At 33.2% G+C, this 27,685-nt stretch overlaps 1 protein-coding gene across 1 annotated transcript in view; it reads left to right on the forward strand.

The window, feature by feature from the left end:
* The window catches only part of LOC145285835 (toll-interacting protein-like), an 81,607-nt gene that overhangs the window by 45,464 nt on the left and 8,458 nt on the right, over window positions 1–27,685 (forward strand). Inside the window, exons 3-5 of the mRNA XM_080134271.1 lie at window positions 3,249–3,382; window positions 5,164–5,212; window positions 11,148–11,300. Of these exons, the coding sequence (XP_079990397.1) occupies window positions 3,249–3,382; window positions 5,164–5,212; window positions 11,148–11,300 (336 nt within the window). The remainder of the gene's footprint in view (window positions 1–3,248; window positions 3,383–5,163; window positions 5,213–11,147; window positions 11,301–27,685) is intronic.

The following is a 27,685-nucleotide window of genomic DNA, read 5'->3' on the forward strand; positions in this document are numbered from 1 at the left end:
AAAATTTCAAACCTTCATTTTTATATTGATTTTCTCTATGACTAAGAGAAATTTGGCCATTAATCATTTTGAATCTATAACATAACTTTCCAAATATAGATATTTATGGAACCTTTACTTTATTTAAAGAAAAATAATTAGCTGTAAAATGTTGAAGATTCAAATAAATATTGCTGGAAAATGTTGAGTAGTTACAACTAGTTAAACTTTAGAATATTTTAAAATATGTTCAATACATTTAAAATTTATATTTCATTTTATTTCTTTAAAAAAAAAATGACTTTGAAAATAAGATTTCAGCTGAAACAAAGAAGATTAAACAGTTTAAGCAATAAACAAACTTTTGACAATTATTGAAAGAAAAGTCAGTACAGCAGTATTTTGGCATAGGCTTGAGAACGGTAACATGATTAATATCAGTTTATAAGCTAATCAAATGTTAATAAAAAAAAAAATGAGGAAAATAATATGAATTGGAAAGAAAGGGAATTTTGTGTGTGTTTGTGTGTGCCCGACAAAAGATGGGTGGACCTGTAAATTCACCCTTGTCCGTTTGTCTGTCTGCACTTTTCTCAATAACTGTGCCTTGGAATTTTTTGAAATTTTGCACAAACATTAAACATGATATGAGTAAAAAAAAAAAAGTAATGAAACGGATTTTCCAGGAAAACTCTGGTTGGTCCCCTAGAGGTGCCTTTGAGGTTAAAATGGCTAAAATTGACACTTTTGTGCTTAATAAAAAAAAAATTGATGTCTTCGATTTTTATAAAACTTTCTGAAAAGTTGTAACTAACTGATTTTTATATAATTTTGTTTGTCTATACTTCGTGATAACTCTTGGGTGTGCCCCAGGGGCTCTTTTAGGGCTAATAAAAATATTCCATTTTTGGGATTATTTTACCATATTTGTCCAAAATTTTCTGTGTATGTCTATCAATTTTGCATGATGCTGAACTCGAATTTAAATATGTTAAACCCTCGGGACTTTTGGGGCTAAATGGGGTGAGGGGGCAAATGATGGACTTAGTCTTTCTTTTTTTTTTTTTTTTTTTTCATAGTGTAGAACTCAAATTTACATATGTTAAGGCCTAAAAATGCATCGTTAGTTCATTTAATCAGGATTTGACGTCTCCTAAACTTTTGGAGTTAATTGGGGATGGGGCGAAAATGCTGAACTTTGTCATTTTTTTTTTTATGCCTCGTTCACTGTGCACTCACAGGGGACCATGCATGCTTCACTTGTTATGATTAGAATAGTCTTGCTTTTTATTTCAATTTTCCTAATCAAGAAAATTAATTAGAAAAAATGTTTTTTTTTACCCACACATATACAAGTTAGAAAAGCATTTCATCCAAGGCATGAAAATTGTTAAACAAAATGTTTTTACTATAGGCTTTAAAAATAAAGGTACAAGATTCAATTTGAAATTTATTTATCTTCAAAGTGCCACTTTTATAAATTTTACAAAGTAAGGTATAAAAATTTAATTTAAATTGAATCAAAAAATTACCTTGGATTTATTTTATGTAATATACATTTTGTTGCAATTTAAAAACATTATCTTTCATCTAGCAATTAATGATATAGATATAAAATTTTCAATGATTTTTTTTTTTTAATGTACATTACATAAAATAAATCCACGGTAATTTTTTGATTCAATTAAAATTTTTTTTTTTTTTTTTTTTTTTTTTGTAAAATTTATAAAAGTGCACTTTGAAGATAAATAAATTTCAAATTGAATCTTGTACCTTTATTTTTAAAGCCTATAGTAAAAACATTTTGCTTAACAATTTTCATGCCTTGGATGAAATGCTTTTCTAACTTGTATCTTATCTTTTTAAGATTATATTTTAAAACTCTCTTCTCTATTTCAGTTTGTATTTCTCCTCACACCACAACTATTTTTGCAGCCCCTTCTTTGTAATACAGGTCTGAATAATGAGAAAATCTGAATTTTTAGATTAAATTTTTTAAAACTTCTTTCAGAATAGAAAATCTTTATAAAATTTAATAAGAAACATATTTCATATAGGTTTCATTAGCAAATATTCAATACATAACGAGAAAAATAGATGAAAATTTCAAAAGGACAGTATAACTGGTTACAGTCAATAGTAGTTCTTGCCAGTGAAAGTCTTTGTTATTCTATTATTTAAAACATTTTGTGTCCTGCTCGTTCGCGCGAGGACTAATATTTCTAGCACATATCACCAATAAGCTTTATTGCTCTCACATGCACACACACACTCTCTCTCTCTTTCTTTCTCTCTCCACCTTTCCCTCCTTCCCCCTCTCTCTACAGCACAATGACAGATTCATGATCCCCCCCTCTCACCCACTGTTATACTTTGCTTTCAGAGAGAGATATAGTAATGGTTCAATTTCTGGGATCACAAACGTGTAAGCAGGTGAATTGAAATTTTATGAGTTGTTACTTCTGGTAATATCACAAACCGTTCTACATTGAAGACTATCGTTATGTATGGAAGTGAATGCTGCCCCCTTTACCCAGTCCTCCCTCACTTGTCAGCAGCACAACGACAGATCCATAATCAGATGGATATACTATGTGAAATCTGACCAAACTCAACATGTCAGGTCAGAAGATTTGCTGAAAAGTGCTACACTTGCCTAGTTCATGGTGGTTATCCAAAGGATAAATTAATACCGCTTGGATGATCATGTGGGGTTTTGATACTCCTTGATAAACAGTTGCAGAAGCATGGGTGTCCTAAATCTCAGGAAGATTGGCAGCCAAGAAAAACTTGGAAGCAAATGATTAGACGAAGTGGTGAGAATTGGAAAGTGAGCTTTCATAATATTAGGAAATGTCTGAGCCTCGAACAAGTTAAGGGGAAGAAGAAAATGAAATTAGAATAATATTGCTTAGATTTAGAACAAGAGATTCATTTAACGTCTCCTTCTCTTGTAATTTTTTATTTAAATTTTTTAAACAAATTGTACCGGTTCAGTATAGGCTAAGTCCATCTTAAAGGATTTCAAAGAATATTTTCATAACCTAGAATTGATTTTTCGATCATTTTCACTACAAAAGATATTAATTTTTTTTATGAAGTAGGTTGGTTGAAAAAAAATGTATTCTGGAGGGGGGAAAAAAATGAAGGCCTGTTTGAGTTTACACATTAAAAAGTTGTTGAAAAAATAAAAATTTATGTTCTTTTTTCTTGTATGAAAGAAATTTTCTTTTCTAAAGCAGTTCATTGGCTGACTGTTCTATTCACAGGCTAAACTGACAAAAAACTACGGCATCACAAAAATGGATCCTTACTGTCGAATTCGAGTCGGCCATGCTGTATTTGAAACGCCAACCTCTTACAATGGTGCCAAGATCCCTCGATGGAACAAATGTGTTCAGTGGTAAGTCAATCAGTTTATATTTAGATGCGTCCGTCTGCTCTATTACGATGTCTAAGAAGTTTAGTTTGCATTTTTGCTTTCTGTTCCAAATTTTCATTAAAGGAAACTGGATGTATTGATTGTAGGTTTATTTGTATGTCAGCGACAAAGAAGTAGGTAGAAACGTGTAAGGAGATTTATTATATGAAAAATCATTTTTATTCTATAATATAAATCTCACCTGTCTGTTTAAATGTATGTATGTTTATATGTCTGCCTAAAACTTTTGACATAGGCGACGGATTTTCACGAGATTGGTATCATTTTGAAGCTCGGCATCTCGGATGACAAATATCGAAAAATTGGCCAGAAATATTAATCCCTTCACCCTCAACTGGGTAGTTTTATACAAGGAGGGATCAAGGAGGGGTCATCGTATCGGTTGGATTGGCTTTGCCTAATTTTAACGTTCCAAACTTCCTGTCGCGTCATGGAGTAGTGGTAAGACGCCAGATTTTCTTTCACTTTTTTTTCCGCCTTCACGTCACGGGTTTGAGCCTGCCTACTACCAATTCTATCATACATTCTAGAAAAAAATTTTTTCTTATGCATATTTAAAAAAAAAGAAAAAAAAATTAAAACAATGAAAGGCACCCACCAGTAATAGATGAGGATTCCTGTCTACTCTCACTCCTAGCCCTGAACCCCATACTATCATAATGTTATGTAATTTTCAAGTTTTCCTCTTATTTTGTCACATCATATTTTCGTTCTTCCTCTATCCCCTTCTTCCCACCATCTAGAACAAAATGATCGGTGTTAGTATTATAAAGATTATATTGAGAAAAAAAAAAGAAAAAGCTGTTTTTTTTTTTTTTTTTTTTTTTTTTTCTTTTTTCCTTTTATAAAAACTTAAGAATTTAAACCTCTGCATATTTATTAATTGAAGGTGGGGGAGGGGTCGTTTTCATCAATTAAATCTCGGCGAATAAAATGAAAAGAATATTAATTCACATTCCATTAAAATATTGTACATGATTGTTTACTTATAAGGAGTTTTCACAGGAGTTATTATCAGTGATTACTCACTGGTGCTCTCTGAGTCCCCCAGATTTCTTACACTCTTCACCTCTTTCAATGATCATTGCAAATCATTATCACAACAGCCACTTACCATTAATTTCTTGCTTATAAGGATTTTGAGTCTCTGGAATTTGAGTAGCAGTATGCTACTCAAGATTCCAGTATTGTGTTCTTCTGGATGGAGATTATGAGATTTCTGGCAGTTTCAATTCCCTTGGATTCGTGGCATTTTCTTTCTATATTGTTTGTTCAATTTGATTATTGTTACATACAGGTCATCATCAAAGATTACTTGCTGACAAGTATGGTATTTCCAGTATTCTGGGTGACAATTCTCTCTGGATTTCCAGTACTCTCCGCTTCTTTCGATAACCTTTGCAAATGAATTTGATTATCGCAACAGTGACTTCTTACTGGCAATGACCATTGGTCTTAACATGAATTTGGGTGGCAATAGACCTTCCCAAGATCCTAGCACTCTTCATACTCGTCCAATGAAGGTCTGGACAGTGTTTTCCTTCATTGATCCTTCCTTCCTCTTTGACTTTTTTCGGCTATTTGGTATCGTACCAGCCGGGGCTAATGCCTTTTTTTGGAGAGGCGGGGAGAATGTTTTATATTTTCTTAAAAATAAAATTTATAAACATTTTTTTTTTTTTTTTTTTTTTTTTTTTTTTGCACTACGTTAGTAATTTATTTTTCTTTCTTTCTTTTTCTAGTTATCTTCCTGTGGGTGTGAACAGCATGTACCTTGAGATTTTTGATGAGGTAAGTAACTCCACTTTTCAATATGCATATTTAACGATGGAAATATGTAAACTTGAGCACCGGACAGACAGACAGAACCCTTTTATAAAGACTGGCAAAAGTATGTTCCCTCTGGTCCCATATTTTTGCTAGCTTAGGATATTATCATATTTTACACAGACCCACCCAAAGGAGGAGGTAATGCTTGGGAGGATAGTATCATAACTCTAGCATATACTACACTCAAGTTATCCAATTTACCAAATTTCTAACGATTACTACAATATTTACCCATTGACTTCCATACACTCATTAACCCTTATCCTCTAATAGCCTCTGGGCCTTCATAAGTGGCTACTCCTTTGGAAAAAAATAAAATAAGAAATAAGACTCCTCCTGCAGCTCCGCCAAAGAAGAATATAATGCCTGGGAGACAACAGAACAGATACGATAGTACCCCTACTCCTGGATTGAGCATTCAAAGATTGCTGCAACATTTTTGTTATAATTGTTGTGGATATGTTTTTTAATCTTAAAAAGATTTCATCTATATCCAAGTATGAAGGCAATGAACCAATCAGAAAGCAAATTTGTCGTATGTAATATTTAAGCATCCTTGACTTAGCCAGAATTGCTAGCTATTATATTTTATTACCTTACTGGATGGAACTGAGCTCTGCTCTTTGTAGATTTAACCCTCGGATTATTATTATTAAGAATAATATTGTTACTACTTGAATATTTTTGCCTTGGACTATTCATCTTCTCTATCTGCAATAAATATTTGCAATTCTCATTTTTCTTTTCTATTATAAAGAGTTTTTACTTTTTATAATTTCCCAACTAGGATTCATTTTATAATTTCCCAAGAGAACACAAATGAGACCACTGAATGGTTCAAAGCAGCAATTGTAGCTCATCTTCCCTCACGGAAGTTCTATAGCAAACCCCACTCTCCTTAATGGTTTACTACTTCTTCTGCAGCTGCCATTGCTCAAAGGCAGTATGCATACCACAGATTTATTCAACATAAGTATAGTATAAACAGACAAAAGTGTATAGAAGCTAAAAGTAATTGTCAGAAAGAAATAGCGACAACTAAGAGAATACACTAAAACCACCAGAAAACTCATTTAAGTGCAGAAATTAGGAACTCGTGATTTCTGAAAAACCTGCAGTAGTAAATAATGGCCAATCAACAGTTTCCCACTATCCAACAATCGTGAGGTCCTGGATATGACCTTAAACTATATCCGATGGTTAGGCCCCAGTTTGTGGGCTTTGGGGAGTGTGGAGCCACCCTTTAATTGCCATTGCTCCCAGGTCCACTCTGACCCAGAGTGGTAGTACCTGTTAGGGTCCCAACTATGGGTTAAATAGAAACCGACTTGAAAAAAACAAATATATTCTATTAAAAAAATTTTTCTTAAAAATCACTGGATTCGGCATTAAATAACCTGAAAAGGGTTGATATGCCATAAAACAACCAACAATCGTGAGGTTGCTTGCATGGCAACTGAGAAGGCTAACATATTTGCCAGTCGGTTTGCCTCAAACTCTACATTGGACCCTGCAAACCACTCCCTCCCTCCCTGATTTTCCTCTGCGGACAGAAACCACACTAAGTGATCTGAAAATCATTCCTTCTCAAGTGCATGATATAAAAAACCTTGACACCTCAAAAGCATGTGGACATGATCTCATCCCGGCTGTACTATTAAAAAAATGTTCCGCTGAGGTTGCTCCAGTCCTCTCCAAACTTTACAACAAATGCCTTAGCAAATTTTGTTTTCCTAACTGCTGGAAAACTGCTTCTGTGGTACAAGTTTACAAAAATTCTGGCGAAAGAACTGACTCCTTAAATTATCACCTCCTGCCTTTTTTTTGCCAAAATATTTGAGTCTATAATTAATCAAGCTGTAGTCCACTACCTTCTTGTTAAACTTCTGTCCAACCAAAAATATGGATTTAGGCAAGCCTGTTCTACTGCAAATATCCTAACTGTAATCTCTGAGTGTATCTATTATGCACTAGATAAAGCAGGGGAAGGTAGGGCAGTAGCTCTAGATATATCTAAGGTTTTTGACAAGGTATGGCATGATGTATGACACTATCGTTTGCTGGGAGAGAGTTATTTGGTTGAAGAAACCAGCTCCCCGATCAACAATGTCAAACTGTATCAGCACATCAATGGGTCGATATATCGTTGGTTATAACCAGCTGCATGAGTCTTGTCATGATGTCATTGCGGGCAGGATTTTGTCATCATTGGTGATGACAAAATGCATTTTTATAAAAATATAATTTATTTTACATTTAACACTGGAGGAGCATATTTAGTTAAGTGATCATTGACCCACATCTCTCGTCACTTGTGTACAGACCAAACTACTACGTGTCCGCTTTCGACGGAGTCCAATGCCTCAACTGTTTTAAAACAACACAATTATAATTCAATTCTTCCTTTCGATGGAGAAATAGAGATGAAGGGATTGAAAGAACGCAAAAGAGAAAGAGCGAAAGACATAAAAAGAGTGAAAGAAGGATATTCGTATGTCATGCGTGAACATTGTTTTGTTTTTGTATGCCTCGATGACAAGTTCTTTTGGGTTTGACCTTTCGAATTCTATGGTCTCAGATCGTTTTGACTTGGTTGAATCTTATAAACAACTGTCACTCTTGGCTTGAGTCATACCTGATTGATATATTCTAACATTTTCAAAATCATACAGAACAACCAATTTCTCTCTGATTCTCTCTCCTCTGATCTTGAGCATGTGGTACAATGGGGAAAGGAGTGGCTTGTTACTTTTAATGCATCTAAAACCAAGCTTTTATCTTTACATCATCAATGCTCTGATACCCATCTGGCATCAATTGAAATGAATGGCTCTTGTCTTTAGGAGGCCTCATGTTTTGACAAGCTTCTGGGCTTAACCTTTACTTCTGGTCTGAAATGGAACACGTACATCAAATCTGTTGCCAAGGCCGCTGGAAAACTGGTGGGATTCTTTTATTGATCCAGTAGATATCTCACTGCTGATGCAATTGTTTACCTATATAAGAGCCAGGTACGTCCAAGGATGGAGTACTGTTGCCACATCTGGGCAGGAGCTGCTAGAAAGGACTTATCCTGACTTGATAGAGTTCAAAATAGACTTTGTAACTTCATTAGGAGATGCCCTTTTCTTTTGCCTGCAACCTCTCACAGAAGAGATGTTGTGAGTTTATCTTTACTTTATCATTATTTTCATGGCAAGTGCTCGACTGAGCTTCAATTTATGGTCCCCCCCCTTGATAAACTTTCACAAGAAACCCTTGTCTAGCTGAAAACACTATCAATAATTTCCTCCACTCCTTATCTGTGCCTAAACTTTAACGTAGATTCCATGAACAAAGCTTGTGCAACTGTCTTCCATTTTCCAGATTTCCAGCTGACTACAATCTGATTGTCTTCAAGTCCAACGTAAACAAGTTCTTGATGAGCCGTTCCACTCAAGTTAACAAATTGACCGAATTTCCATTACTAACGATTACTGTATTGTGCAATTGACTACTGTACACTCTTAACCCTTATCCTCGAGTGGTCTCTGGGCCTTGGTGATGCCTATGTGTAAAAAAAAAAAAAAAAAAATCTGCATGACACGCATGCACTTCCCCACAAGTACGAAACTAGTAAGCCTACAAACCATTGTACCCATTTGTTGTAAATACCCCCAACAAGCAGCAAGAACCCACCCCTACACAATAGAGATCCCCAGATGCCAGAAAACCTTCTACTTTAATAGTTTCTTCCCCAGAACTGCTAGACTTTGGAATTCTCTTCTGGGTTCCTGCTTTCCCAACTGTACTGATATGCAGAAGTTCAAGGGTAATGTGAAGACACCTTGGTGCTCAACTCCCTACATAGCATCCCTGCAATTATATCCCAGATAGTAGCCCCCTAGGGGTGAAACTGCAATAAAAAAATATTTTTTAAATAACAAAAAAAGATCCAAATTATTTGACATGAAAATTAAACGGGGTGTTTCCACTGTTTTGCAAATAACACAAATGCTGTGCAAACTCCATCATATTCAAAAAAGATATAAAACTCCTTTTCATAAATCCAGAATGAAACTTTCATCAAAAGTTTAGACTTCCTTTGGGTTGTGACGTTAGAGCATGGAAAACTGCATGCACCATGCTCAGATAGCATTTTTCTTATACACACTCTCCCAACTTGCATCCACATTTGTTGAATTCCATCAGATTTCATCTTTTTTTTTTATCACATCTAATTTTAATGTAAAGCTGATGCTTAAAGAGAAAACATCAGATCCTAACCAGATAAAAAAAAAAAAATCTTCAACTCCATGTGATCCTCTAGTTACCATTTTAGCGATAGCCAGGATTCTGAAAAATACCATTCCTTTTTTTTTTTTTTTTTTTTTTCCTAGCCTTTAACGAGTCTATATTATTGATTATGTGTGCTACTTCCAGGTGAACAGACTGCTAAGAAATGACGCAAGCCATAATCTTGTTAATATAATTCATGTACAATCCAAATTTACTAGTTGAAAAAGATCTATTCATTTGTATTTTCTTTAGCACTATTACAATTAGGATAATCGACAAAAAATAATGATATTTGTTTTGTTAAGAATGCGTGTCAAGTTGCAAAGGGTTACTATATAAGTCATGCCTGGAAGATATCTAAAGTAGAAATCAATTTTGTATCATGGCTGCAAAGTATAGATCTGCATTTATGCTACTATTGACAGGAGATGAGACACAAGGTCAAATGTGAGTGGAATTTCTGTCCTTTGTTTTGAATTATTTGAAGAAATTTAATAATATTGTAAAAAAAAAACCCAAATAGTTTTAAAAAATATATATAAAAAAGAAGTTTAGGTTTCTAGAAGGCCAAACAATGCAAAGAGGTAATGAATAGACTCAAGCTGAAGTAACTTAAGATATAATGATGGAACCAACTATGCAGTTTAACTTTTACTGATCCAATTCATATGTGCGTATATGTATAACCATACATAAGTACATATACGTCAGTATTTTTTTTTTTTTTTTTGTACAATATTTTATATGTAGGATCTTCTGAATTGCATCAGTGTCAGGTGATGTGTGATGGTGCTATATTTCGGGATATCGTCCCTTCGTCAGGTGTGTTCAATCTTTCATGTGCATGGTGGGTTTTATTGTAAATGGAACTGGTTTGTAGAAATCGGAAATTAATTTATCTGTTTCAGATGCATAATTTATTAATATTGGGTGTGTGTTGATATTTATTTATTTTTATTTATTTTTTTTTTTAATATTTAAACCTTAATTATTTATCTTTGTATTATTAACTAAAATAATTTTCTTTTAATTTTCAAATCTTGTAAATATTGCCTTAATACTAATTCGTTCCTATTTTTGGTTTAACATCTGTTATATATGCTGACATGTGTTGGACAACTTTTAGAAATTAACTTTTAATCTAACCTAGCTAACTAGCCAGGTCTTTATTTATCCATCTTAAGTTTATCTTTATAACTTCCATGTTTTTTTGGTTTTTTTTCTCCTCCCAACCTACCTTGCTACCTCAACTATTCTATATCTACTAATTCAAGTACTCATCAATTCTTTCAATATGACCAAACCAACAAAGTCTCCTGTTTTGCACACATCTCCCTATATTATTCAGATTTAATTTTCCTCTCAGTCTATCTTTAAGACATTACACATCTATCATACCCCTTTCTCTCCATGCAACACATGTCCTCAACTCTCACTGGCCAGGTTTCACTTTCGCATATCATACATCATACTGCCCACACATGCCTGATAGATCCTTCCCTTAGTTAAGTGGTAATGCTCTGCTGGTTAGTAATAACCAAAAATAATTTTTGTTCAAACATTGTGAATAGCAACCCTAAAATTGAATAAACATACAACTTTTGTTTTTCTGTTTTAGCGATCGTTTACTGTGGATGATCGGATTGCTTGGTGTCATATCACTGTTCCCCAATCGGTACTTAATGGAGAAACGTTAGATGATTGGTATCCTCTCAGTGGACGACAGGGGGAAGAAAAAGAAGGCATGATTAACCTCGTCTTAACCTTCACTGTGAGTTTTTCTTTATTTTAATTATATTTTTTCATAAAAATAAATCTATATCTATAAAAATCAAAGTGTGTGTGTGTGTGTGTGTGCATTTCTCTACCAAATTACTCTGTCAATTTTCAGTCTACAGACTCGAGATTTGACATAAGGGGTATTGAAATTTGGGAAAATCTTTTTAATCGGTTTTTGGCCATAAATTTGACTTTCAAGGAGTCAGTTCAACGATTTGACCTTTAAAAACTCTACCAAACTCCTCCACCAATTTTGGGTCAAAACACTTGAAATTTTAAATGTAGGTTTCTTGGACATGGATCAAACTTTTTAATTTGATTTGAGCCCAAAATAAATGTCAAAATTGAGGTTAAAGTTAAAAAAATATTTGACTTCTCAGCCAATTTTTGGTCTAAACATTTAAAATTTTACATAAAGTGTATTCAGACATAAGGCCAGCTTTTTAATTGGTTTTTGGCTGAAAATTTGGCTGCCAAGGGGTCAAAGTATTTGACTTTTGCGGTCTTCAGCAAATTTTGGGTCTAAACATTTGAAATTTTACATAAAGGGTATTCAGAGATGCAGCAAGCTTTTTAATCAGTTTTTGGGCGAAAATTTGGCTGCCGAGAGGTCAAAGTTGAAAGAGTTGACCTTTGACTCTGCCACACTCCTCCGCCAATTTTGGATCTAAGCACTTGAAATTTTAGATGTAGGTTACCTGGACATGAGTCAAACTTTTTAATATATATATATATATATATATATATATGCACATAAAGTAATGAACAGTATATAGGGTCCGAGCAAAGCTGGGCTGAACTGCTAGTCTTATCATAAATTAGTTTTGATATTACTAGCTGGACACCTGGCATTGTCTAGTCGTTAAAATATGCATAAATGATATTTTGATTTATGCACATTTCGTATTTTTTATTATAATAAATTCTCTATTCATTATTATATTGTACTCGGTATAAAGTAGGAAGTACTGTCATTTAGGCATCCAGAACTTCGTTGTTGTTTTGTTTTTTTGTTTTTTTTTTTGTTTTTTTTTTATCAATGGCGAATCTAAAAGATATAAGGCAGATTTTTATTTTTTGATAAAATTCTAGGTGATCTTTTACTCAATCATTTTTTTCCAATTTTTGAGGATATTTTTTTCACATAACAAGTAAGTACATCAAAGTGCTTTTACTTGAAATGCAATTTTCAATTTTATTTAAAGCACCATTTTTTTTAAATTTTTATTTTCTTATCTTTCCTCTTTAAATATTGTCTTCCAACTTTTTTCTTTTAAATTCTTTTTACAATATTTACTGACTAAAATATTGAAGTGGGGGGGGGGGGTTGTAATAGATACTGATGCAGACTATGGAATCTTTTAAACTGATTAAAATTTTTTATCCTAATAGGTTACATTAACAAGGTCACTTAAGGATAAGGGTTAATGAGATTATCAGTTGGATAATGAGCTGAAGTTGATTAAGAGGATGGCTTGAAAGGTATTTATTAACATTGAACTTAAAAACGACCATGTTGTAGTTTACTGGGAAGCAAGACCATGATATTATATTCCACAGATGGGAGTTTTTTTTTTTTTTTATAAGAAACCTTGTTCATGGAAATTTCATTCAGTTTTAGATACAAACAAGTAAGAAGGAAATTTCTGTGCAATGATTGTAGCGAGGTGAGTTTTTACTGTGAATGTTCTACAGGGGAACCAGAAATTGAAGCATTTACCATGAAAATGGAGTAGAGAAAAACTAGTAATGTCTCTTGTGTGAGAAAAGGAATTGAAGAGATTGTGCTCCATTCGATGACAGAATCAATTTTGTATTTGGATTCGTTGAATTACCGTTATCATTTTGAGTGATTTTCACGTTTCACAACGTTTTGGTCACTGTAACTGCCAACCTTAAAGTGTATCATGCTCTTGTTCTGTCAGCCACAACTGCATAGAATAATGTCTTAAGTAATTCGCAATAGTATTTTTCGGTCGTCTGCACAACGGATTAAACCTTCAACCTTCAGGAGAATATCACTTTTACAATTGATATGTCCAAGTATTCTAACCACTGCACCACAGGTTCAATTCTCAGTGTGAGGCGACCAAAAAATACAATTGCGAATTACTTAAAACCTCTATCCAGTCATGGTGGATGGAACGAGAGCATGCTACCCCAGTCAAGTAAATAAAGTTCAAAATTCCGCCGGAAACGTTCCCCCGAGTCCGCCGGAAACGTTCCCCCTGAGTTCGACAAGATACACTTGAAGAAGGTTGGAGGTTATATCTACCGAAACGTTGTGAAAATGACACTCAAGATGAGAACAGTAATCTGATGAATCCAAATATGAATAACCAATCCTCATCTAAAAAAAATTCAGAAACGCCAATTTTGTATAATTTCAAAGCAAGAAAGTAGCACTTCAAGCAGCAGTACTTCATCTTAGGACGTATCTGAATCTTGAACAGGTTGAGGATTGCATCAGGAGTGAAATGCATTCTGGGAAATCCAATTGAGATTTATTGGATTTACTTAAATTTTAATAACATTGAGGAAGGTATGAAAATGCAACTCTCCAGCTGTTGGGAAACTAGCAACTTATGTTCCATCTCGGCATTAAATAACCCAAAAAGGGGTTGATATGTTATAAAGCACAAACCCTTAAATTGGCTATTGACCTGAATATCATTTTTTTATTATTAGGGTAGTAAATTTTATATTCTTGTTTCTGTGTGTCTCTTGGTGTCTTTATGTATATGACATATGAAACAAAAATAGTCATTGTATTGCATTATTTTTAACTTGCTATTCCTACCTGGTCGTAACCCAGGAATGTACGTAACATTGTTTTAATAGTACACGAGAAATAGAGAAGAGCCAAGTATGTCCTAGGATGGAATACTGCTGCCAGATCTGGGCAGGAGCTGCTAGAAAGCAACTTATCTTGCCTTTGACAGTTCTAAATAGACTTCATAGCCTAGTAGGGAATGCCCTTTTCTCTTCTCTGCAACCTCTTTCCCACAGAAAAGATGTTGCGAGCATGTCTCTGCTCTATCATTATTTTCATGGTAAGTGCTCAACTGAGCTCCAATCTATGATCCCCACCCTTTGCCAAACTTTCACGAAAAACACTCGCCCAGCTGAAACCACTATCAATAATTTCCCCCACTCTTTATCTGTGCCTAAACCTAAACGTGGATTCCATGAACCAAGCTTCTTTCTTAGAACTGCACGCCTGTGGAATTCTCTTCTTCCGTTTGCCTGCTTTCCAACTGACTACAATATGATCGTCTTCAAGTCCAACATAAACAAGTTCTTGATTAGCCATCCAATTTACCAAATTTCCACTACTAATGGTTATGATATTGTCCCATTGACTAATGTACACTCATTAACCGTTATCCTCGAGTGGCCTCCGGGCCTTGATAAGTCGTGACTGTTTTGTGGAAAAAAATTAAAAAAATAGAAATTGACAAAGTAATTTGGGTTTGTGTTACAATATACATTGGTAAGAAAAAGTGGTCCAAAAACAAACTATATTACAAATGTTATCAAAGGCAAGATAAGTTACTCTATCTGAAAGTTTTTTTTGTGGTTTTATTCACTTTAAAACGTTTATTTGGTCTAAAAAAACAAACAAAGAAAACAAACAAAAAAAAACAGATAGTGTCAAGCATTAGGTGAGAACAAGAACAGTAGCTGCGAATTGACACACAAATATAAAGTTCGATTATGACTTGAAGATAAAAATAAACAAAATAGTGTTAGAAACGCACCCAATAAATGTTGCAGTAACATTTATTGGGTGGCTTTTTTAAACTATTTTGTTTTTATTAAGTCACTAGCGAGGGGTACCCAGCGTTGCCCGGGTGTTTGTAGGTGTGTGTGAAAAAAAAACAGGTGCCCGTGAAAAAAAACGCCTTGATGACGCGTAGTTGGAAAATAGTAAAATGTGAAAAAAAGAACAGGTGCGCGTTTTTGATTGACGTGACGGCGATAGCTATTCAGCAGTTAGCATTTTGTGCGGGACAGTTTTTAATGAGGTCAATAAATCGATTTGTTTTTAAAAACCCGCTCCCGTCTCGTCTCGAAATGAAAGCTACCGTCTGATATGACGAAGTCGACATTGACCAAATGTTACTTAGCTCTCTAGAGACCACTGGCTCTGGGCCTGTGATAAGAGTCGAGTTTCGCTTTTTGTTTATACCGAAAACCGAATGTAACGCGTGCCGATGCGGGGGAAATGTGGAATAATTGACGTTTGAAAGTCAATAAAATTAAATAGACAGGCGAGCTCCGTGGTTAACTGCGAGATATTACAATTTATAGATGATATAAAAAGTTTTAAGAAGTTGTGAAGCGAGCGAGTGCTTCTCTGAAAGAAGCCTTTTGTGGACATCGAGGAAAAGCGTACATACATACATACATTTTCGCTTTTATATTTATAGAAGATTATCAAAACTTGAAATATTTAGATGTTAATTCACAACCATTGTTCTTCTTCTCACCTGATGCTCGGCACTATTTGTTTTTCAAACCAAATAAACGTTTTAAAGTGAGTAAAACCACTAAAAACTTTTCCAGATAGGTAGTAGAGTAAATTATCTTGCCTTTGATAACTTTTTTTTTTTAACCATTGTTTTCGTACCAATGTGTATTGTAAAACAAACCCAGTAATTCATAAAATGGCTTATTTGTTGGTCTCCCAACAAAGGAGGGATTGGACCTAATAATTCACTCCCGTTCATTTGTTTGCATTTTTCTCAATAACTACGCCTTGGATTTTTAAAAAATTTTGCACAAGCATTAGTCATGGTGAAAATAAATTTTTCACTCGTGGAGGGTGTTTCCCGCATGCTCGGTTTGTTTTCTAAAACACCGATATGAGTCTTGTTCTATAGTTTATTCTGAAGAGTACATAGTATAGATCGCCTTTTTACTTTGTTAGCGACCTTTGACCTTGCATCAGCAGGAGAAGTCTTGGCCAAGGAGATATAGGTTGATTCTGGTGGATCTTAAGCAGGCAATGATTAAACGACAGGTGTTGTACAGAACTGGGTCAAGTTTCTTAACATCAGTTGATCTTTCTTATAGGTTGACATGTTTTATTATGGAGTAACAGAAATGTATGCTTTGGCATTTTTAAATCGTGTCAGCTTTAGCAAAACATTATTATGGGAAGATGTCTTTCGTTTTGGTATTTTTAATGTGGTTTTTAACTGACAGTGTGGTCTAGTATATAAATTGGATAGTTACAGACATATTCTAGAATTGTGATGTAGAATGCTCGTTTTCAAACAACCAAATCACATCCTTACATTATTTTTAGATTTAGAGTAACTTAACATCTGATGATGCTCCCATCTATGGTAGCACATCAAAGATCGTAAACGACCAAGTTCTCTCTGATTCTCTCTCTCCTCTGATCTTGAGCATGTGGTACAATGAGGAAAGAGGTGTCTGGTTACTTTTAATGCATCTAAAACCAAGCTTCTATCTTTACATCGTCAATGCTCTGATCCCCATCTGGCATCAATTGAAATGAATGACTCTCGTCTTAGGGAGGCTTCATGTTTTGACAAGCTTCTGGGCTTAACCTTTATTCCTGACCTAAAATGGAAAACCTGCATCAAATCTGTTGCCAAGATCGCTGGAAAAATGGTAGGATCCTTCTATCAATCCAGTAGATATCTCACTGCTGATGTTATTCTTTATCTTTATATGTACGTCCAAGGATGGAGTATTGCTGTCACATCTGGGCAGGAGCTGCTAGAAAGGACTTAGCCTGCTTTGATAGTTCAAAATAGACTTTGTAGCCTCATAGGAGATGCCCTTTTCTCTTTCCTGCAGCCTTTTTCTCACAGAAGAGACGTTGCGAGCCTGTCTCTGCTTTATCGTTATTTTCATGGCAAGTGCTCATCTGAGCTCCAATCTATGGTTCCCTTCTTGCCAAACTTTCACGAAAAACCATCGTCTAGCTGAAAACCTTATCAATAATTTCCTCCACTCTTTATCTTTGCCTAAACCTGGACAAAGTTTCTTTCTTAGAACTGCACGCCTGTGGAACAGTCTTCCATTTGCTTTCTTTCCAGCTGACTGGAAGTGAAGTCTTCAAGTCCAATGTAAACAAGTTCTTGATGAGCCATTCCACTTTAAGAAATTAACAGTTAACAAATTTACTGAATTTGCATTACTAACGATTACTATGTTGTTCAATTGACTACTGTACACTCTTTAACCCATATCCTCGAGTGGCCTCTGGGCCTTGATAAGTGGTAATGCCTATGTAGTATGGTTCAACCCTGTCCATGTGACAATTTATCTCGTGCGGAGGTTAGGTTGGATTCCACTGCTTTTCTTTGATATAAATAATCAACCAAATACAGATGATCTCTGTACAAAAAAGTTATCCGATAAAAGAGAAAGTGCATTTCTTTGCATATGATTTGTGCAAAATCACATGGAATCATGTCTTTGAGAAGCTCTGCAATGAGAACAGAAGCAGCAAGGTGTTTCGGTTCTTATTAGATCACCAAAGTTAAGCCTGGCCAGTATGAGATTAGGAATACTGAGCACTCAATGTGGGAGGATGGTAATACCTGCAAAATATAACCTTGTCATCTCCCCTGATATGCATGACACTGAAGATTGCTTGTAAATTTAATATTCCCAAGAAACTTGCTCCTTTTGGAAGAAGCCAGCTCAAACCATCTTGGGTGAATACTTCATTAGACAGTAACCAATTGCATTATTGTAGCCTAGTGAGGGGATGCCCTTTTCTTTTCCCTGCAACCTCTTTCTCACAGAAGATATTTTCTCTTCTTTATCATTATTTTATGGCAATGCTCGTCTGAGCTCCAATCTATGTCCCCCCCCTCTTCAAACGTTCATGAGACACACTCGTCTAGATGAAAACACTATCAATTTCCTCCACTCTTTATCTGTGCCTAAACCTAAATGTAGATTCCATGAACAAGGTTTTTTTCTTAGAACTGCACGCCTGTGGAATTCTCTTCCGTTTGTATGCTTTCCAACTGACTACAATATGGTCGTCTTCAAGTCTAACGTAAACAAGTTCTTGATGAGCCGTTCCCCTAAAGTAATCCAATTTATGAAATTTAAGCTGCTAATGATTACTATATTATCGCTTTGACTACTGTACACTCGTTAACTCTTATCCTCAAGTGGCCTCTGGGCCTTGATAAGTGATGATTCCTTTGTAAAAAAAACAACAAAAAACCCCAGATTATACGTGTTAACTAATAAATACAGAGCTAGTAAAGAATTACATCTTGCAAATAAGTTTCTAATTAACTTCTAGGAAATAAATATAAAATATATTATTTTTTTGAACTGTCATAAAAAAAATATTGATCGGATTTTTATATAACATCTCATTTGATTTTTCAGTTTAAGATTTTGATTATTTTTTATGAATAATTTATATTTTCAGAATGAAACATGACATTTAATTAAAAAAAAAAAAAAAAAAAAAAATCCTATATTTTTGTTTGGAAAATTTGAATGAAAACTTGAATAAAATAATTTTAGTATGTTCCTAAAGAAACTATCAAATGTTGAAAAAAAAAAAAAAAATTCATTATTTTTACTTAAAATTTTTTTTTTCTTTTTTTTTTTATAGCGTTAGCTGAGTTTTGCAATTTTATTCTTTGTTTTTCATTTTTCGACTGACTTTTGTTGTCATATTCAGCTTAATATCTTATTTACATGATGACCATGGCCAGGTTTTTCAAATTAACTTCCAAATGAATTCTTCTTCACTTGCCTCTTTATTTATCCCTCTTTCTCTCATCATCGACATCCTTATTACTTCTATGTTTTCCTTGCACTTCTATGAAATGACCCTGAGAATTTAACTGTTAAATGTGAATTCCCTTCTAATATAGGTGGTAATTTTCTCAACTGAACAAAAATTATAATGTAGTTTTTTTTAAGTATTATTTACTAAATCTGGAGACAATTTAGATGGACATTAGTAATGCGAAAAAATGCAAAGTTAGAAATAAAGAAAATAAAATGAATTTCTAAAATTATTTTTTAAAGATTTTATATATATATATATTCAAAATCTTGTCCTTTTTTTTCCCGCTCACTAGAGTTGTATGTGTGCAATTAGATGTATGATATTTCAGGGCAAAACATCCCTTTTAAGTGGTTCTATTTCCTTTACTTCAAGTTCTGTGTCAATGTTATTTCTTTATAAGTCCGTTATTTTTTTCCGTTAAATAAAAATCCATGATAGTATGGGCTGAATGTTTTCATTCTATAATCTTTTTCCATGGTTTCATTTTTATTGTTTATACAATTTTTAAAAATGAATTTTTTAACATTAATCTGAAGAGGTAATTTTCATCATTTTATCTAAATATTAGGTTCGTGCAAAAATGTCGTGTTTATCAGATATATATAAATCAAAAAACATCTTTGTACCAACCTAATAGCTGCAGATTATCTGTATCATCACTGAAATGACGATTGCATCAATAATAAAGATGTTTTTTTGTTGTCACACCTTCTGACTCATCACATTGATTTCAATCATTTCAAATTGATTTCAAGCATGTAAAAAAAAAAAGAAGAAAATTACAATTGTTTTTAATTATGATTTTTTTTATCTGAAAAATTTTTTTTTCAAATACAAATCCTTTTTAATGAATTTTTTTTTTTTTTTTTTTTCAAACAAATATATAAAAAAAAATTCTGTCAATGTCTAGATTCTTTCCCCCCCCCTTCCAAAAAAACTACTTTTATAGGTTTTCTGGGAGTGCTGAAAACGAATATAACATCTAAAAGTGGTGTAGAGAAATAGTTTTCATGATATAAAGAAATTACTTTTTCAAAAACATAAATTTAACATAAAATAAGCACCCATTTCTGACCATCTAGTGACAATTTTTGTTTTTTGGTAAATTTTTACTTTCCACCCTAACAATCACTTTTATAAAATGACGACTTTTATAGATATTCGGGTATGCTGAAAAATGAATACTGCATTAAGATTTGCTGTAAGCAAGTCGTTTTCCAGATGTTAAGCAATGTAATTATTTATGTTATAAGTGGTGGCCATTTTTTTTGTATGCGCAAGCGTAACTCTTAATTATAATGTTGAACATGTCTCTCTGGTTGCAACAACTGTAATTTTTTTTTTTTAGTACAGATTTAGTTTATACAAAAATACATTAATGTTAATAAAATTTGTAGCGAATTTGCAGTTAAGGTGTTACTATTTGTTATTTTTTTAGGTGTTATTACTGTTGTAGATATGTGAGTTAATAAAAAGGATACATACTTTCGTTTAACATGTGTGGGTGTGTAGATATGATAGAGTTGAACCCCTCCCCCTCCCACTCTATATTATATAGTTTCTGTTCACTCTTAACACAAAGGCTCTTAAAATGTCTGGCTAGTGCTTTCTTGGCGATGTTCATCTTTGCCTTTGAAGAGTGATGTCAGGTTAAAATGCTGGTGTTTCTCAGGACTCTATCCTAGTATTCTAGGCCCAACTCTGTTTCTTCTCGATGCCGATGATCTTTTAGAGAATTTTGTTAAAAAAATTTATCATTTACACTGTTGATATCTCTCTATTCTGTGTTCCTTCTCGCCCACCTCCCTCGGATCAGTTGAAATAAGCAGCTAATCTAGAAGTTGACTTGGGTACAGTTGTGGATCAGGGTACGAAAGGGCTTGTTTCATTTAATCCTGCTAAGACTGGGCTTGTATCTTTTAATAGTAGCCATGTCACATTTCTTCCCAAGATTCTTATGGATGGCTCTGCTCTTGAAGAAAAATAGACTCTGAAACTTTTTGGCCTTTCTTTCTCATCCAATCTTGAAGTTTGTGCATTAGATCCATTGTTCTTTCTGATCCTGTAAAATTGGTTCTCTCTATCGCTCTAAAGAGAAAAATGGCCGGTCATTTTCATTTGTACAATGCATAGTGAATATCAGTTGGCGATACTTGTTGGAAACATTTTGATGCCAAAACCTAGCTTAAAACATTGCCAGGCACACCAAGTACCTTTGTGTTAAAAAAAAATCGGTCGAGCCGTTTTGGAGTCTATAACAAACGAACGAACGAACGAACACACACACACACACACAAAGTTGCATTTATATAATTGTAGAGATAAGAACCTGAATTTCAAATAATTTCATCTTTTATCTCAATATGTAGACCTCAGAAATTTTATAACAAAATGTGCTTGTAAATAAAATATAGAAAAGCTTACATTTTTGTACTGCAAATGAAAAACATTTAAAGATAATTTTATTTACAAATCTTTTTACAACTTTTTTTTATATAAAAAACAAAAAACAAAAACACTTTGCTATTTACAGGCTTTCCCATGAGGTCAAAGTTCGACACGCTACGATTTTTAATGTAGTGAAAGATTTATTAAGAAAATGGGGTGTTGTACTAGATGCTTATTTACAAGCAAAATAAAATTGGATTTTGATGTGGTTTCCCAAAAAAGGGACTGTCTGGATTCGGACGAAAATTAAAATTGCCTCAATAGAGAAGGATTTTCGTTTTTTTTTTTTTTTTTTTTTTTTTTTAATGTTTGCATATTATCTGTCTCCATCTTACAAATTTAATGCAAGGTTTAAAAAGTGCATAATTATTAAAACAGTTTTAACTACAAGTATTTTTTATTATATGCATATTTTTAATTAAAAATCTTTTTGTAAATAAAACTTATTTAATAAAACAAAAATCAAACGTGAATTGAGAATGGTGGTGACAATGTAGAAAAAAAATAAATTCTGGGGCACAAAAGCTTGCTCGTTTTTATAGTACCACTCCCGTCTTTGTAGCTCTTCTTTTTCAGTTAAAAAGAAAAGAATAAGAGGCTTACTTTTGAAACGCTCCGTGTACATAATTACCCCGCATATATAGAGCTATATTTGACGGCTTTTTTAGAATTTTTTTCTAACATTGTCTTGTGGGAGACAAATGCTGAAGTTTATTTTTTGATATAAGTGTTTTTTTTTGTTTCGTTTTTTTAAATTTTTCCTTACAGAAAAAAAATTGTAAACGTTTCAAGTTTACAAGAAAAATTGTAAACTTGTTTATTCTGTAAAGTTTACCAAATTTTAAAGAATTCTTTTAATTAAAGTTTTACATATCCGTTTCTGTCTGCTAACACATTGAATAGCAAAGTTAAGTGTGTGTACTTAAAAAAAAAAATAAGACGTTTCACTTACAAGCACATTTTTTTATCTACACATTTTTAATAATATAAAAAAAAAAAGATTTGTAAATTAAACTATATTTTTTTTTTTTTTTTAATAAATATTAAACGTTTTTAAATGGATTTTTCTAAAGGAAAGGCCTTTACATTTGTACGCTTGTGGTTAAGCTTAGTGTTTTTTTGTTAATTAATATCATTTAATGGTAATCAAAAACTAAATCTAACAAAAAACTCCCAGTTTTCGTCTTGATTTTCTCAGTGGACATTTTTAGCAAAATATTTAGCACCAGATACGAAGAGTCCAAAGGAAACCAACCCTGCATTTCATGAGTGTCAGATGCGTTGCAAGTTATGACAGCTCTCCATCACCATTTGTGGATTACTCTAAACCATGCATGTGCCAAGAGCATTCAACCAACTAGGTTTAACTTCAGGGGTGTGAGTTTCATTATTCAATTTGAATAAAATAAAATATGCATCAAGTGCGCTTTAAAGCCAAATTACAATGCAATATTATGAAAATGAACAAATATTTTATTTGTTTGAAATTTATACTTTAAATATATTTTGGAGTCAAACTCCATCCTCAGTATTTTTTTTTTTTTTTCTTCTTTCTATGTTGTAAAGTTGGAGAAAGAAAAGCCAGTAGTAAAGATCTGTGCATTGTCTTTCAGCGGTTGTATTTTGAAATTTTGGGTATGGTGCATTAGCTACGTGAGATTAACATCAAGGGTGTGAGTTCCGTTGAATAAAATAAAATATGTTTAATAGGTTAAACTGTAAATATTACAACTCCAAGCAAGTTTTAAAATTTTTTGCCTAAGTTGAGAATGGTTACTGATTTTATAATATACGCATGAAAAGAAAGAATGAAAATAAATAAATAAAAATAGCAGACATATTATTTTATTGATAATATTGATCAAAAATAACTTTGGGGTGCTGCAGATCCACAGTTCCATGCATGAACAGCTACTGCTTCTTATTTCAATATTCAGATTTTGGAAATAAAAAAAATCCCACTCCTAACTGCCAATGAGTCTTGATTCTAACTCTTGGAATCCTGGTCTTTTAGCAATGAAAATGTTATTTCAAAATGAATCATAATTGACCAATATACAAAACCTTTGAACATATCTAAAATGTTTGCATTTAATTAAATGCAAAAGCATTAAAAAAAAGAAGTAACAATGACAAAACTAAATAATTTAATTTAGTTTTGTCATTGTTACTTTTTTTTTTTTTTTTTTTTTTGCTATTTAGTAAATAGTAGCTCCTATGAAAGACACTTCATTACAAAACCCTGTTCATTCCCGATTCAAAATTGTTTTTCTAAATTAGAAAAACAAAATATTTTTCAATTAGAAATCTCTCAATCAAACTCATATGGAGGAGCAACTTTTAAAAGTTGTCAGGGATTTTAGTTGTCTCCATGAATTCTCTCTTGTGGTAGGATTTGGTCAACAACAAAAAAACTCTCCACACTACCAAACTCAAGGACTCGCAAATATTATTTTTATCTTCTGTATCTAATTAATACTTGCTTATCTTCCGTCTACATATATAAATAAATAAATACAATGTGAAACTGCCATGCATATATTTTTGTTTATTAATGGGTCGTTACCCTGTCAAGCAGGGCCACAAATTCGCTGACTGTAATGACATACAGAGGGAAAAATCCCTTCCCCCTCAGAAAATGGGGCCACTTGTAAACCATGGGTGACAACTTGTAATGCCTTAATATAGAATCCTGGTGGCTGAATCATTCTTTCACTTCGGCCCTTCGACCTAACAGGAAATCAGAAATGCCTGATTTGATCAATCGATTGATCACTTGTCATGTCGTATCTATCAGTTTGTCTCCAATTATTATATCATTCCATTTGATTCTTTGAAACATTTCTCCTTTTTATTTTCTTCCTAAATAGATCCTAGGAGATTGCTGAAAGTTGATCGTGTTGAGAATGAAGTATGCTCAACAAGTATTTGTTTGCATTAGACTTGAAGATGACCATGCTACAGTCAGTTGAAAAAAACAACCTTATTCCACAGATGGAATATTCTAGGAAAGGAACTTTATTCCTGAAAGTTCTGTTTAACTTAGAGAGAGAAAGGAAAGTTCGTTGTTGTGGTTGTAACTGAATTCCGGCTGTGAATGTTTTACAGGTGAAAGAGATCAGGGATTGGAGCTCAGTCGAGCATTTAGCATGAACTTAACAATAGAGATATAGAGAGACTAGCAACATATTTTCTGTGTGAAAGAGAGTAGGGAACAGAAGCAATCGTACCTGCAGATGACATTGGAGTAGTGACCCTCCACAAGAGGGATTGTGTTCTGGTGGAAAACAGGAGGCGAGAGTAATTGACAGGTGTGGGAAATTCATATTTAGTTCTATTTAATTAAAATTAATAACATTTAATAGAAAAAAATGATAAAATGAAATCTTCTTTTTTAATTGTAAAACTTCTACAGATTTTGTCCGGAAATTTTACAAGTAGAGGAGTGTCCGATATTCTGATTATTATTTTATCAATAAGTTGAGCAGAAAACAAAAACTGATAAATTTCAGAATTTTTTTTTTTTTTATATTGCTATGACAACAAATGTCACATGATCACTTTGTGTAGGTGGCTTTTAATTTCTGGGTTTTCCACTGCTATCAGTTTGAGGACGAAAAAGTAAAAATAAAACAATTTCATTGTAATAATTTTATTTCCAAGCCTGGTCCCATTTTCTTTTGTTCCATTGTGTGTATACAAACACAGACCTGGTGATTGAACATATTTTTCAGAGTGTTTCTTAAAATGCATAGATATTATTATCCATACAACACCATGATGGTGACTGTAACAAACAACAGTCCTCAAACTGCAACAAATGTTGTCTATTTACCTCCTCCTCCTCCTCGCGTGAGTAGTAAACTTCTTTTTCTTTCTTATTTTAGCTATTATGTCTAGATCTTATAATCGACTATTTACTGCATTTTAACTTTTTTTTTTTTTTTAATATCTCGTTTCAATTTTGAAATTCTTTTTTTTTCTCCATTTTACTTCAAAGTTCTTAGAACTCAAGCCCCGCCCCCACACCCCGGATCTAACACTTGATCTCTATATAAGATACATAGATATTCGAATATTCCATTAGACTTCTCCTTTATATTGCAAACATTGAGTTAGTAAAGAAGTTGAGAACATAATTTTCCTTTCCCCAATTGACCATTTTAAAATGTTTATAGTATACGCACTATAGTATTATAGTATGAGCACTAGTACCCTCCTCGGCAATACCCCCGACAAGCAGCAAAATCCCACCTCTACACTGTAGAGATCCCTAGATGCCATAAAACCTTCTACTCGAATAGCTTTTTCCCTTGGATTGCTGCACTTTGGAATTCCCTCCTGGGCCTCTGTAATGTGAACAGACATCTCGCTACCCAGCTCCCTAAATAGTATCCCTACAAATCTGGTCTCAAATAGTAGCCCTTCACGACTAAGTAGCCCTGTGCCTTGTTTGGAGAGTGAAACATCAATAAAAAAAAAAAAAAAAAATACAAAATGCCTTTCTTGTAGTCTCTTGGTCTCACTGGATTCCAGGACAAGAATTTATCTAGTCTAGTGGAGTATCTAGCTTCGTGCTGTTACTTGAGGTAGCATCATTTGGAGAAGTTGCACCATTTCTTGTAAAAGTTTATGTGGGTTAGCCATAACGAGGAGATTTTATATTTGGGCTGTGAATACTTTGTGATTTTGAATATTTGGTCAGGTTTTACTTGTAGGGAAAAGTATCGTCATGCCAGATTGCCCTGATAAATCCTTGTACAGGGAGACCTTAGACACGCGAGGATAATGTCTAGAAGGTATTCAAGTTCTGTTTTTTTTTTTTTTTTTTTTTTTTTCTCCAATAGTGTGTGTATTCACCTTTCTGGTAAGACAGGTAACAGTTGTCACTTAACATAAAGCTGTCTTGGCAGTTAGTAATCTAAAACAAATATAAAAGCATACTTTCAATTTTTAATAAGTTTCCCTCATTCTTTTCTCCAGTCAAACTTGAGGATTCCAATTTTTATAATTAAAGCATGTTAGTTTTTATTAGTTTAATAACCTTTTTTGTGCACTTAATTTTTCAATTTCCATGTCAAGCTCTTAATAATTTAAATTGGGAGCTAGACATGAGAATCCAAGGATGATGATGATCATTTTTTAATCAAATGAATGCATCAGTTGTGACTGCAAATAAGTATACAGTGACATGATCTTTCAAGAAGCCATTCCTTTTTGTATGACTCAAACAATTTAGATTGTGTTATTTCCGTGTTTTATATAAACTATTTTTATCAATGTTGATATTGATATTTCATTTCGGTCATGGTCGAATTTTTCATTTACAATGTTTTTTTTTTTTTTACTTTCTCCTATATTTAAATATAAGTTGTTTTTTTTTTTCGTTAGTTTTTTTTTGTGTAAGGCAAAATTTAACTGAAAAACTTTGTAAATAAAACTATTAAAAAAAAAATTGAAGACAAAAATTAGATTTTATTTCTTTATTTTTGCTTTTTATTTACCTCCCTCCCTTCTGTTTTTACTTATATCTGTATTTAAGATAGTTTTTCTTTCTTGTATCATAAAAAGAAATATTTTGTTGAATTTTTTTTTTTTTTTTTTTTTTTGTTTTTTGTGATGGATGTGGGGGAGGAGCATGTTCTTGTTGACTAATTAGACACATATATAAACACAAATAAATTTACGTCCCATGACAAATCTAACATTTGTTCCCCCACCCATATGATTTTTTTGTGTGTGTGTACAACACCATTTCTCACGATCTTAATTCAGTTGACAAATATTGCAAATTGAGACAAATTTTTTTATTTCTGTTCACTTTTCAAAGTATCACATATTATTCTCACTCTCTCTCATTCTTTATCTCCCCCTCCCCCATTCATATAATTTTAGGTTATAGTCAGCAAATGTCTTCCCTAATTTTCTGCGTGGTTGCTACCGGAACTGGTGAAGAGACAAAGCAGTCCTTTTGCTTTTCATTTTATTATTCAATATTTGTATTTCGAAGTGTTGTATTAATGTAAAATATACAAAAAGGATATTATCAGAAAAGTATACAAAAAAAAAAAAATGACAAAGTTATAAAAATAATAGAAGTGGTAGAAACTGTCAGGATC

Source organism: Euprymna scolopes, chromosome 10 (assembly GCF_053919585.1).
Source record: "Euprymna scolopes isolate OS-2025 chromosome 10, ASM5391958v1, whole genome shotgun sequence".
In the NCBI taxonomy this organism is placed as follows: Eukaryota; Metazoa; Mollusca; class Cephalopoda; order Sepiida; family Sepiolidae; genus Euprymna; species Euprymna scolopes.